The sequence below is a fragment of the Bacillus rossius genome, chromosome 1, assembly GCF_032445375.1.
Source record: "Bacillus rossius redtenbacheri isolate Brsri chromosome 1, Brsri_v3, whole genome shotgun sequence".
Lineage (NCBI taxonomy): Eukaryota > Metazoa > Arthropoda > Insecta > Phasmatodea > Bacillidae > Bacillus > Bacillus rossius.
In genome coordinates, this window is record NC_086330.1 from 356,516,166 (window position 1) to 356,528,917 (window position 12,752).

The window sequence follows — 12,752 nt, forward strand, 5'->3', positions numbered from 1 at the left end:
AAACTGGTGCACCTCTACTATGAGTGCTTCAATTTGAACCAGAATTACATTGAAAAGTAGTTTAAGAGTCGTGCTATCAATCTGAATAATAATATTGTCTGTCACTTAATTTTGTTTTTATTCGAAACCATAAGTTACTTTCTAGATAGTCATCATATAAATGGCTTGCACTTACATCTAGTCGTTCCAAGATTTCACTCCGCCTCAAACTGTAGTCTGCCGGCCGCGGTTCGCTGAACAATTGTGTGGAGGACAGCACCGGCCTTGGACAGTTAACGTGTGACTCAACTGGAACCAGAGGCGACTTGCCCACATTAGGATCGCTGGCCATGTCCTCTTGGTAGTCCAGTGGAAGATCGGCATGAGAGCTGTGCCCGTTTCCTTCTGGTGGGAGCAGCTCCATTGTTTCCTCGGTGACGGCTTGTCTCCACCGACTAAATGGCTGCTCATCTTCGTCGTCGTCAGACTCCCTGAAACACAGACAAACGACCACACCGATAATTGTATCACATGCTCACAAACATGCATGTTACCTACTTCCAGAGATGTGTCGAATACCTTTTTCTTGAATCCGAATCTCGAACTCGATTCCTTCTTAAAATAGTGCCTTGAATCTCAAGAGTCAACAATAACATAATATCTAACCAAAAAGCACAAACTTCAGTTTTGAACAAATAAAACTACATTTTTAGAGAGAGAAAAAAAAGCAAAATTATATGTTCAGGATATAACTCAATAATAATAATGTGCGAAACAAAATATTCCGAAAGCTCTGTAGCTGATGGCTGGCAAACACGAACATTTATTTGATAGTTTAGCCTATATAGAGCTGTTGCAGTACTGTCCTTTCCGACCAGCTACTGATCTTAGTTTAGAAAAAATGTTGCCTATCCACACAATAATTTGACACCGCCCGTCGGTGCTCCCTCTGATCGCACAGGCCGTTATGAGTCCTCAACACCTGATCAGGACGAAGGTAACGTATATGCCCGCATGTGCCAGGAAGAGTGGGTTAGGGCAGTGCACCGAACGGCGTGACGCTAGACACGGCTGGCTGTGTTGTGCGACGCGCCCGGCCGGGTATGGCAATGCGCAATCGGAACTTAGTGCACATGCAATTATAATTAAGAGAAATAACTAAAACCTTTTATGTCTTTAATATTCCTAAATAATTAATACATGTTGATTTGAATGCTTTTGTGTCACAAAACTGGCCGTCACCATCTTCCCACGCTCCGTAACTTTCCGTGGGAAATCGAGCCCTCCCTAGCCGGGTTGCAAGGGAGAGGAGTTAGTTGCCATCCAGCACTCATCAGGGCCGGCAGCTCCACGCACGTGGAGCCTTCACTGTTCGCGCCATAATCCAACATGTAGCTTCCATAGGTAAAAATCTCAATCCGTTTTCATCCGCTCCACGGCCAGCCCTAAATTGACCATTCGAAGTGTCACGCGGTCCATTAATAATTGTGTGTGGCTCAGTCATGAGCAGTTTCCTTTATTACGTAATTAATATTGTTAAGGGCAGCATGCCAATGTGCCCGCACTTCATGCCGTAAGACCTCCGCCAGGAGTTTTGAATTTTGCCCATGCGGGGCAGCATAGAGCTAAACGCGTACAGTGACATTAAATAACACATCAGTTCCTGGGACGTGCCGCGGTCGCGTGCGAGTTTTCCGTGCCCCGGTACCGCCGCGCTCTCGCCCAGAATTCGCTGCCTCCACGCCACTATGAGGATGGACTCTTGGTAATTATGTAATCTAACCTGAACTGTTATTTTGCATCAGATTCATGCCGTTCTGCGGAACACCCCCATGTTAGACTTTATCCCACGGTATTAATTCTAGTCTTAGTTTCAAATATCAGCCACGTGTGTTTCCTACCTATGCCAAGGGTGTGCTAGGTGTGGGGATAGCCTCCACGTATAATTTTGTAAATCCAGTTTTTCATCTAGGTCAATTATAATTAGTTAATCAGTCATTCATTTGTTTCGCCGTCCGGCGCATCCTAATTCGCCGTCTCCAGACACGTCACGCGCCTTCATCTCCACTACTGCTACTCTCAGGATAGCCTGCAACCCTCGGTGGGGTATTTCCGGGGAATTCCGCAAACCGTGACACAGTGCCGCCATTCGAGGGCTGTGTGTGCAGAGATTAGAAGGTAGACGATGATACGGCCAGTTACGTGATAGCGCCATGTACCAGGTGATGTAATGTCCGTGTGACATGCAAATGAATCCAGTTATATTTGCGTGTTCTTTTAATCGTTACGGCATCCTGGGTGGCCTAAACAGCCCGGGGAGTCCTTTGTCAATGCGTCCCTGCCTGCAGCCACGAGGCAAAGAACCCCGCCCTCGAGTCGAAATTTTAGCTTTCACAATTTAAATTCACTAATTCTAAGACAGGCAGCGGGGACGACATCAAATTGTAGATAAATATGTTAATATTTGTATATGCACATAATTAAAAAAGGCTTGCGGAGTAATCGCTAAAAATACAGCAATATTAACATTTCATTAGATAGATTGGTTTTATATAAATATATATAATTTCTTTTTTTCAATTCCCAATGTAATAACAAAAACCAAATTTGCACCAGTTTCTATTTAAACTTTGAAGTAGTCTTAAATTTCAGAAGCTGTGAAGGTTGTATCATGGCTGTGATTATGGGCTTCCCAGAATGACAAATTGCAATTAGAATAATTTGAATGATCTATTCGTTAATAAAATTGTGACTTTTTATTTCTTCGCCCTATTCAGTTATATGAGTACTAATTACTGTTGTATTACATACTATTTCAAACATTTATATTAATGTCTGCGGTATTTGAATTTTGTAAAAACAAAATTTCCTTATAGCAAAGGGAGAAAAAGCTTCTAGAGGGAATTTTTCGTACATAGGTGTGGCAATACTATTGAAATTAACCATTTTAGGCAAATTCAACCTGTTACGTTTTTTTGATGTGTTGTTGGATATTTAAAATGTGGCAATATGCATTTGTGAGAATTTATTTTATTAATTCTTGTATGGGGTTTTATTCGAGTTTGATCTTGTAGGTTTTTGCTAACTTTTGAGACAGTAAATTTAAATTAAACTTCGTGCAGTCCTTTCATAAACACGCAGTGCAGCATCATGATTCAAGTGAGTTAGGTATATTAATTGTGAATTTTAGGTTATGTTATCAAGTATTTGTAATTGTCACGTAACATGATTAGTGATAAGCCATTCAATAATTTATCACCTCTTTCTTTAATAAAGTAAGACATCGCTGCAAATAGTTCCACAGAAAATGTAAATGCGCAAATCACACAATCGCCGGGAAAATGTAGAACCATTGATAATCATAATGAATCATAAGACAATGTCCGAGATAGAAGCATGGCCAGGAAAAGGTTTAGGAGTTGTACATCTTAGTATTATAACAAAAAATACAGTGAAAAAGCAGCTGTAAAATTACTCATAAGAGCACAGAACTGCAGAGAGTGGGAGAGAAATGAACAGTATTAATAAATGTATGGCTCCAGTAAAAGGAAACAGGCTCAAAGAAAAATTCAGATGATATGTATTTCAACAAGAATTTTTAATTGAATAGTTGCTGTCACCCGGTCTCTTTAGAAGGCCCGGGGAGTACCTGACGGCCGCTACGGGCGTCGTTATGCTGCTGTTGTCCGGGGGGGGGGGGGGGGCGGCGCCAGGCTAGTGGGACACTAAGCCGTTGGTGATGGGTCGCGGGTACGCTGCCCCCGCGTGCCCCGCCAGGTACGCGGCTGTAAATCTACCCAGAAACTCCCTACTTGGCTGTGAGGCCGCTCGGCCATGTGGAGGATGGAATGATGCGGAATAATCGTAGATGACACAGTTTATATTAAATTGGCTTTTAATCCACAGACTTCTCCGGTGGTACCCATGGGTACGCTGTACTCCCTACACATACACTACGCGGTGGCAGAACCGCTACAAAAGCTATGATAATGCACTATGCGGTGTCTGAGCCGTTGTACAATTACACTAACACAATCTGATAACAAAACACGACACGAACATAACACTGTGACTTTGCCGCGGCAGTCTCGCGTGGACGTGGTTACTAGTTCGCTGGAGACGGCCAGCGCCGAAAGTTAACTATCTTAGGGGGGCTCAATGAGCGTGATCCTAAATTATATTTTACACTTGAGGTTGTAGCCGGCAGGCGTATACGCAGCGGTCTTAACGAAAACGAGTTGGCTGGAGTTGGCCAGTGCCGTAAATTGCGTGATCCGCGAAATACATACAGAGTCTACGTGAGCAGCAAAAATGAAAAAGGTTTAATTATTAAATCAAGTGCAGAGTGAACGATCAGTGGAACAAAGTGGAATGCTAAGTCGGTGCCAAAAACTTATATCAACTTAATTTGCTCTATTATAATTAAAAACACGTTCCAGGTGCTTAATTAAAAGGTAGCACCTGGTAATTGGGTGCTTAAGGCTTAACAACTGTTTTATAATATTTAATTATTTGATTTGAGGCATCAAGTTGGCAACTGTAAATTTAACATATTGTCTCACTGAACTGTTTTAGTTGGATTTCTCCTAATCTGACTCGATCATTGTCACGGGCACTTTAATTAAGGCCAGTGACCGCGGTGACTGGTAATGAGGTTCGTTGTCTACTCCGTGCGTGCGGTGCTTGTACGGAGTAGCTACGACGCACTTGTTTAATGCCTGTGAATTAATAATTGTGTCCTAATGTCTGGTTCCTTAATTGTTTTATGGGGTTACGTGCCCTGAAGTTTATTCGAGTCTAGTGGGGTTACTCCCGAGGCACTCGCCTGACTCATTCCTGCTGGGCTAGGGGGTGAGCTCCGAAAACGGGATCTGGTACTAGCGGTGCGGAGCACGGGCTTAGAGGTCATGGTCGGGATGACGTCATAGTAAATAGGTACCTATCTAAGGAATTCTAGTCAATACAGAACAGATGTTACTCTTTGTATTTTGAAGTTTCTTTTTAAATATAAATGTATTTTGCTGCTGCCATGTTGTGCTTTAATAGTGTAGCCAAGACTGTTTTCTAAAAGAGATATCTCTTATCCTGTTGTTGCCACCCAACTATTTTCTTGACACTAGGTCCAACATGATCTTGTGGTTCTCCAGAGCTCCTTAGAGATGTATTGTAGCCAAGCTTGTTTTCAAAAATAAAATAATTTTTAATGTATGTACATTATAGCCAGGGCCAGACTTGTTTTCCACTTTGATTTGTTTTTCATTCCAAGTGAATATTATTCTATATTATTCATACTTCAAATGAGCAGATGGTTGGTTAGGTTAAGTTAGATACATTAAAAATACCATGATTAGGAATATCCTATTTAAAATGTAGCTAACTTAACATAATAAATTGCCCTTATTATTAATAATATTAGGAATGTAGCTTAACTAACCAAACTGGTAAGATGATTTTACAGTATTTTTATTTTAGCTATCATTGTAACCAGGGGCGCAACAACTAAATTTCCAAAGGGGGCAATATACATTTTTATAAAGAATCATTGATCCCCCTATTGAAGTGGGGGGTCTGGGGGTCCTCCCCCGGGAAAATTTGTATTTCAAGGTGGAAAATGGTCCTATTTAAGCAGTTTTATAATCTAAAAATTGATTACACAGCACTTTCTTTGCCCCCGTTTGCCCCCATTTCAAGGTTTCAGAGGGGGGGCAAAATACCCTTGATCCCCCCCCCCCTGTTGTTGCGCCCCTGCTTGTAACACTGCAGACCTTCAACTAGCCCAACATTGGTTTACAGTTCACATGCATGAACATTAGAAGAACTTCTGTTGGGCACTGAAAAAATATTTTAAAATGTTTGTAAAGTAGGTTACTGCTGATGATTTGATTACCTACTGTAATAATGTCTCTTGGCTACAAACTAACTGTTTTTTTTTTTAAATTTAGTTATTTACTTAATCCTTGATGAAAACTCACAAATCACAATGGCCGCCCTCATCCGACTACAAAAACAAGTATATTTTGAAAATATAAATTTTTTGCACATAACAACTAAACTGGCTCAAAATAAATTTACTGTTCATTGGTAGATATCGAAAATGAAAATTATATTGTTAATATTAAAATCCTGGAGTTTCTTGAATGATTATTTTATGGGTGGATAACGATTTTTTTCTAAACTAACATATTTGTGTAATACACAAATGTCAGTGTGATGATACTAGATTACATAAATACTTAAAAACTTGGAATACTACAGCAAAGCATTTTTGTTTCTCGTATTATTTACTATATGTAGGAATGTACTCGAAAGTTATATGTAAGATTATTTAAAATAATTTCCTGTAAAACGTGGTTCATTAGAATATGTGTCCCGAGGCATGTAAGTTACCTCCTCTAAACCGTTGCTCTAAACGCATTCATGCACTGCTCTGTTTTGTTCTTGGTGACAAGTGTTGTCAAAGCTACCGTCAATAGAGGTCATCAACTGTCCGAGGAAATTATCTCATTTTTAATTGTCACTGTGTTTTGCAGTGCTTTTGCACTCATTAGAAGGAGCTAAGGATGAGCTGATAAAATCCTTCAAATCCTCTAATAACATCAAATAGGTATTAGAAATATTTGCTTTTCTATAATGTTCAATATTCTACAATATTCATTTAAAATGGAAAAAGCAAATTAGGGTAGAAAAACCATCTTGGTCCTGGCAGTAACGTACTTACATTAAAATTCCTGTCTTCTTGAAAAAAACGTTGGCCACGCTTCATTCCTAAGGATCTCAGGAGAACCACAGGATCAAGTTGCAGCTAGTATGTATCTAGTAAACAGTCCGGTACGGCGGTAGTCCTGAACGTGCCAGCAGGGTCGTCGATAGGGAGGGGAAAGAGAGAAAGGGGGGGGGGGGCGAGCCTTCCCCAGGGCACAAAGGAGGGGCCCGGATGAGTTTTGAGATTTTTTCGCAACTTGAGTTTATCTTGATAATAGGAACTAGTCTATTACCGGTACTGATATAATTCATTGTAAATTTTATTAAGTAAGCAGTATGCACAATTATTCATGTTTACAGTTATTACCACAGCAACATTTAGTCTCTTTAGATTTGTCGCGGCCTCTCGTCTTGTGAAGATGTGGAGACGGGGTGGACGTCGCTCGGTCGTTCGGTTGTCGTGTTGTTTGCCCGGCGCCAGCTCTTGGCTAGAGCAGCCTAACACTCTGAGGCGGGAGTGGACCGTTCGGCCCAGTGCAGCTGACCGAGGACGTGCAGACAAGGAAGGTGCCCGCGGTCTCACAAGGAGTCACTAGCGGAAAGTCTGGGAGCAGGAGAGAGGGATGCCCGCGGTCTCACAAAGAGTAGCTAATGGATGGGTACAAGAGAGAGGGAGAATGAGAGAGATAGAGAGAGAGAAGGGAAGCCCGTGGTCTCACTAGGAGTTGCTAGTAGAGGAGAAGGAGAGAGAGAGAGAGAAAGGTAAGCCAATAACACCACTTATTACTGTGTTGGTATTTATTTTCCCAGATTGGCTGGGAGAGAGGAAAGCTCACTGGGGTTGTTAGCCTGCACAATTTATACAGTTTCCTTCTACAATCATTTGTGTTAAAACTTTACATATTGCTATCCCTTTGGATGATTTGAATTTACAATGTTATTGACAAGGCTACGAAACATACTTACACTACACACTTAATAATCTTCATAAATATTTACAATCATAACATGTCTTAACATAACTATAATACATTGTCTGTTCATATTTACAACTGCCATCTGGTGACGAGTGGTGGCACTACAATGGCCATGGCCGGAATGTGGTGCCGCGGACAGGACTGTGACCCGGGTTTTAGTTTAAATACAGAGGAGGTACGACGTCAGATTAAATCGTGATGTTTGAAAGTTGTACGTTAAGTAATGGGGAGGGGATCCAACAAAACTATTTGCTTCAGTGCCAGATTTAAATGCTTTCACTGTGTGTTATAATAATGTAAAAATAAAACTGTTATATAGCCGTAGGCACTAAAAGGGGCCTGTCTATCTCCCGAGGGCTGGCGACCCCCTAGAACGTCGCTGGGCTGCAAGGAACGCCACTCACTCCTCGAGGCTGACGTCGGACAGGTCGCCGTACTCCACCGGCTCCATGCACAAGGTGCACATCCCGCCGAGCTCCGCGAAGCAGGGCTCGCAGTACGTGCCCGGGCAGCCGGGCTTGTAGCAGCGCACCGCCCTCTCGCCGCGGCCTTCCCGTATCACGTGGGCGCACAGCAGGCACGCGGGGTCCTTCTTCACGCCCAGCAGCGTGCGCAGCACGGGGCACCTTCGGCAGGGAGTGTCCGCAACGCTTCTTTCCAGTTAGTCAAACGGTGCCGCTTAAATTTTGTTTCAAAAATGCAAACACTACACTTTAGGCAAAGTTTTGGCGTCTGACAACCATGGAGTAGACAGCGATCTGAGGCTTCACCCGGGTTGCTTAGTATATACTTAGAGTATCCTTCCGCCACAGGTCTAAAAAAAAAAAATAATTTTATTTTTGTATTGCGTCTCGTGATACAAACGGTACTGTAAGTACAGAAACTCGAAAACTTTAGCTCTCACAATTTTCAAACGTAAATGTTATTATAAGGCATTAAGTAGAGAAAATACTTATCTTCATATTGCTACTAACTAGGAGTATACCAGAGAGTAAACACGTTTTTTGATTCACAGTTTACGATAAGTGATACATTTTTTTACTGTATCAAACACACTAGAGACCATGGTTCGCTGATTTAAACCAAAATGTTTTAAAACATGTTTTAATCAAGTGATTTTTTTTTTAAAAAAAATTTGTTTTAAATAATGAAATTTTAAATAGAATCTCGTATTTGTAAAATCTAATTCCACTCTAATAACAACCAAAGTTTGGTCATTAATGTTTCTTGTGATTTACAGGAACAAAAAAATTATAAACTGACAAGGCCGCGGCTAGTCCCTGTTATTAGTGGCGCGTCTCCGGCTGCTCAGGGGCGGTAGATTAGGGTTCGTGCCTCGTGGCCTAAGGGATCTAGCCTGCCCAGGATGACTTTAGGAAATAAAAGTCCGCATGAAGTTTCCGGGTTTTATGCACAATAAAAACATACCCTTTACATGGGGCTACTGCGGTCCCACCTGTGGCAATCTCAATAAGGGCGATGCCCGGTTCCGCGCGCTTTAATTTCCCCGCACACTGCAAGGGGCGTCTCACCCGTACTGTAATCGCGACTAAAAAGGCCTAGCTGTGGAGAGCGACGTCTCCCTGCGTCCACCTCCCTGCGTCTCTCGAACGTGAGTGCTCCCCCACGTGCCGCGACCGCAACTCCCCCCCCCCCCCCACACGTTCTGCGACCTTGACTCCCCTCCTCCGCGAGCCCGGGGAACGCGCGGACTGGCCAAAGGCGGAGAACCATGGCCTAGGCACCCGGTTAATAATACGAATAAAATAAATAAAAAATATGAACTATAAAAACAAATTAATCTAAAATGAAATACAATACAAAATAAGTACATGCAAAAGAAAACACAAGTCTACACTGCACCCTCGGCGAGTAGAAACACTTACACGAAGCACCACTCGGCAGGAGAAGGCATTGGCGTGACATATAGGCCTGTAAGAGTTAAGGAGGCCCTTGGGCCGACGTCAAAACTAATCAAGATATTATTATTTAAATTATATGCTTAAGTTGTAAATCATACCCAGTTAAATACTCCTCTAAAGTTAAAAATATTAAATAGTTATCCTATTCTGTGGAAATCCCTTACTGCACTGTAAATACCCATTCTGTGGGAAACCCCCATTCCATGGAGAATCCTCCTCCTGTGGGAAAATACCCTTTCTGTGGTTAAGTCCCAGTCAAATGTAGGAAATTGAATCACTGGAGGTTATTTTTCCCCCATAAATCTGTACATTGGATTGACATCGTCCGGGCCTGCGGCCCCTTTTAAGTCCGATATGCCACCGCCCAAACACCATCCACCCTCCATTCAAACCTCCCACCTACCCATGCGTACGTGTGCGTGCGTGTGTGTTCGCCCGGCAAGAGGGCGCTGTCGAGTCAGTGTGCCGCACCCCTAAAACATAAGTAAATATAAAATTTTTATTTGTTTTTATATTCCCCAAGTGCAACATGACGGCAGATCGGCCGGGAGGGTTTTATGTACTTTTAATTAAAATAAGGTAACAAAATAGAATAGCGTTTCCGGACATTCCCGAGGAAACCCGAAGCCAGACAATAATTAAATTTAAATTTTAATAATTATAATTTGTACAATCTTTTCTCTTTATTCAAAAATTGTCACGTAATTTTTAAATCATTCTTGTCATGTTAATTTAGTTTCCCGTGGCACGAATTCGCAAATATCTTAACGGCAATTGTTTCGGCGGGAGGACGCCATGTTAGCCGAGCGAGCCATGATCTCTGCCCAGTCCGCCGCCATCAACGACCGAGAGTAGACGCTTCAGCACTCCGGGGACCTCACCGCTTGTCTCTCCGCCAAGTAATTCTATTTCAATTTAATTCCGTATAAATCGTTTTCTTTTTGTCCTCGGAGCTCCTCTCGGTCGGGGGACTGCATAAATAATTGTCTTACGACCAGTAATGGTCTTTTCTTTTATGTAATACGTAATTCGAGATGTGACCACAAGGGGGTCTTCATACCTAAACCGAATCGTGCCGCGGGCGTTTTAAACAGTTTCAATCGTGTACGTGTGTAAGTTGCATTTGCCGAATAAATCAGGTGTGTAAATCAAATGTATTATTCTCTTATTTATATATGTTCGACCACGTGGAGTGTGATGGCGTGTGGGACGCCTGAGAGCCCACTGCGTAGGTAATAGCGTGCCCGACGCTGAGAGCGGGCAGGGATTCGTGCTAGGTGTTTTCAGGGGGAAATTAAAATCACGCCTCACATGGGCGACGTCACGACCCTGGGAAAGAGTCTCACATCGGTCCGTGCACGTGGCACGGTGGCGCCCATAAAACCCGAGCACGCTTTACAATTCAATCAGTAAATATCAGAGACTACGGCCCCCGTATCAAGAGGTGCCGCCACGAGTGGCACCGTAACAGGTTAAAAAGAATTTTTCTAACATAATAGTAAGTTATTTTCATTGTCATAATGTTGGTACCATATGTATTAAAAAGATGCATTGTTTATACCATGGAGGTAAGAAGTAACATCTAATAGACCTATACCTCCATGGTTCATACTGGGCATACCATCTGCTATTTATTGACTAACGTGACAATGCTAGGTTTTCAAATAAAACCCTGGAGAAGCTATTTCTATCCAGGCTTTTTCCCTCAGTTGCTTATCCCGATAGTCTTTGCTATATATATTATACAATGCTCCTTTTCCCGGACGTAATTTATCAGCATTTCTTCCGAAAAGCTCATTCTCATAAGCAATCTTTACCTTTATTACGACAATAATAATCGGTCAATACGACACAGCCTTCTATATATTGCAAATTAAAAAAATCAAACACTGTTTTCGGAAAGTCGTATTGAAGATGATCGACTTAACAAGGCGGTGGACCATCCGTTGGTCCGTCAAAAGCTAAAGCTGGGCAAGGTTTTGACGGATGGACGGATGGATTTTTCGGGCCATCTGATTGGCTGCAGGTCACGTGATTGACGGACGGACGGGTGACGGACGGATGAAACAGATGATTGGGAGTCCAGCTTTAGTCTCTGTATTCCATTCCATTCAGGGAAAACTCCAACTAGGCTGCAGTAACTAGTATCTTTCTTAATTATTTTCTCCAAGGGTACAATGGATCTTCTTTAATCTGGCATGTTTGGGACCAACGTCAATATAGTTTTTACGAGAATACCACAAAAAAATTAATACACATTTCAACATGGTATTTGAAATAATAAACTGCTCCATAGCTAGAGAAAATATATTAAGAAATTCTTGAAGATGAAGTCGTGATGGGCTTCAAGAACATTTTGCAGAGTGAAATGATGGGCATGATGAGGAACCCAAGAGAAGAGAATAAAGGTGTGGAAACTGAAGAATGAATAGTAGAGACAGAAATATATGATGAAGGTAAAGGGATGACCTTCCCAGAGAAGAGATGCAAAATGTCGAGAAGGAGTGGGAGAGATTTAAGAAATGCCTGGTTGGACTCAGCTGCAGAAGAGGTGTGTGGACGAACGACCAATAAAAGGAAATGGAAGAAAATACAATGGTGGAATGAGAGAGCAAGAGAAGCAGTTAAGGAGAAGAACAAAGCCTTTAGAAGATGGTTTAAAATCAGGTGTTTCATCACAGAAAAGGAATATAAGGAAAGAAAGAGAGAAGCAAAGAAAGTGGTAGAAGAGGAGAGAAAGAAATGGATTAAAAAATGGACGGGTGCTAGAAAAGGATGTAGTTGGAAGTAAGAAACTATTTTACAGCCAAGAATGAAGTAGGAGGAAAGAAAAGTGTCAGACAGTTTTAAAATGACAAATGAAGATAGAAGAGTGACGGATACAGAAGAAGAGGAGAAGGTACCGGTGGGGTAATTATTTTTAAAAAGCTGCTGAACCCAGTCGGAAATGAGAAGAAGGAAAAAGAATCAGACGAGCAGGAAGTATTTTCAGAGTTGGATGATGAGAATATCACACGGGAAGATGTAGAGGAAGCACTGAAAAGGACGAAGAACGGCAAAGCTCCAGGGATGGATGAGCTGACTAGAAATGATAGAGAGCAGCAGGAGAAGTAGGAATTAGTTTGTTGTATAGGGTGATGAGGTTTTTTTTGAAGAGAAAAATGCATACCAG

General features: G+C 42.0%; 1 protein-coding gene across 2 annotated transcripts in view; it reads right to left on the bottom strand.

The window, feature by feature from the left end:
* The window catches only part of LOC134528273 (DC-STAMP domain-containing protein 2-like), a 57,734-nt gene that overhangs the window by 10,499 nt on the left and 34,483 nt on the right, over positions 1–12,752 (bottom strand). For both annotated transcript variants that reach the window (XM_063361755.1, XM_063361756.1), the window contains exons 12-13: positions 8,063–8,284; positions 176–470 (exon numbers count right to left, since the gene is read on the bottom strand). In XM_063361755.1, coding sequence (XP_063217825.1) covers positions 176–470; positions 8,063–8,284 — 517 coding nt within the window. The remainder of the gene's footprint in view (positions 1–175; positions 471–8,062; positions 8,285–12,752) is intronic.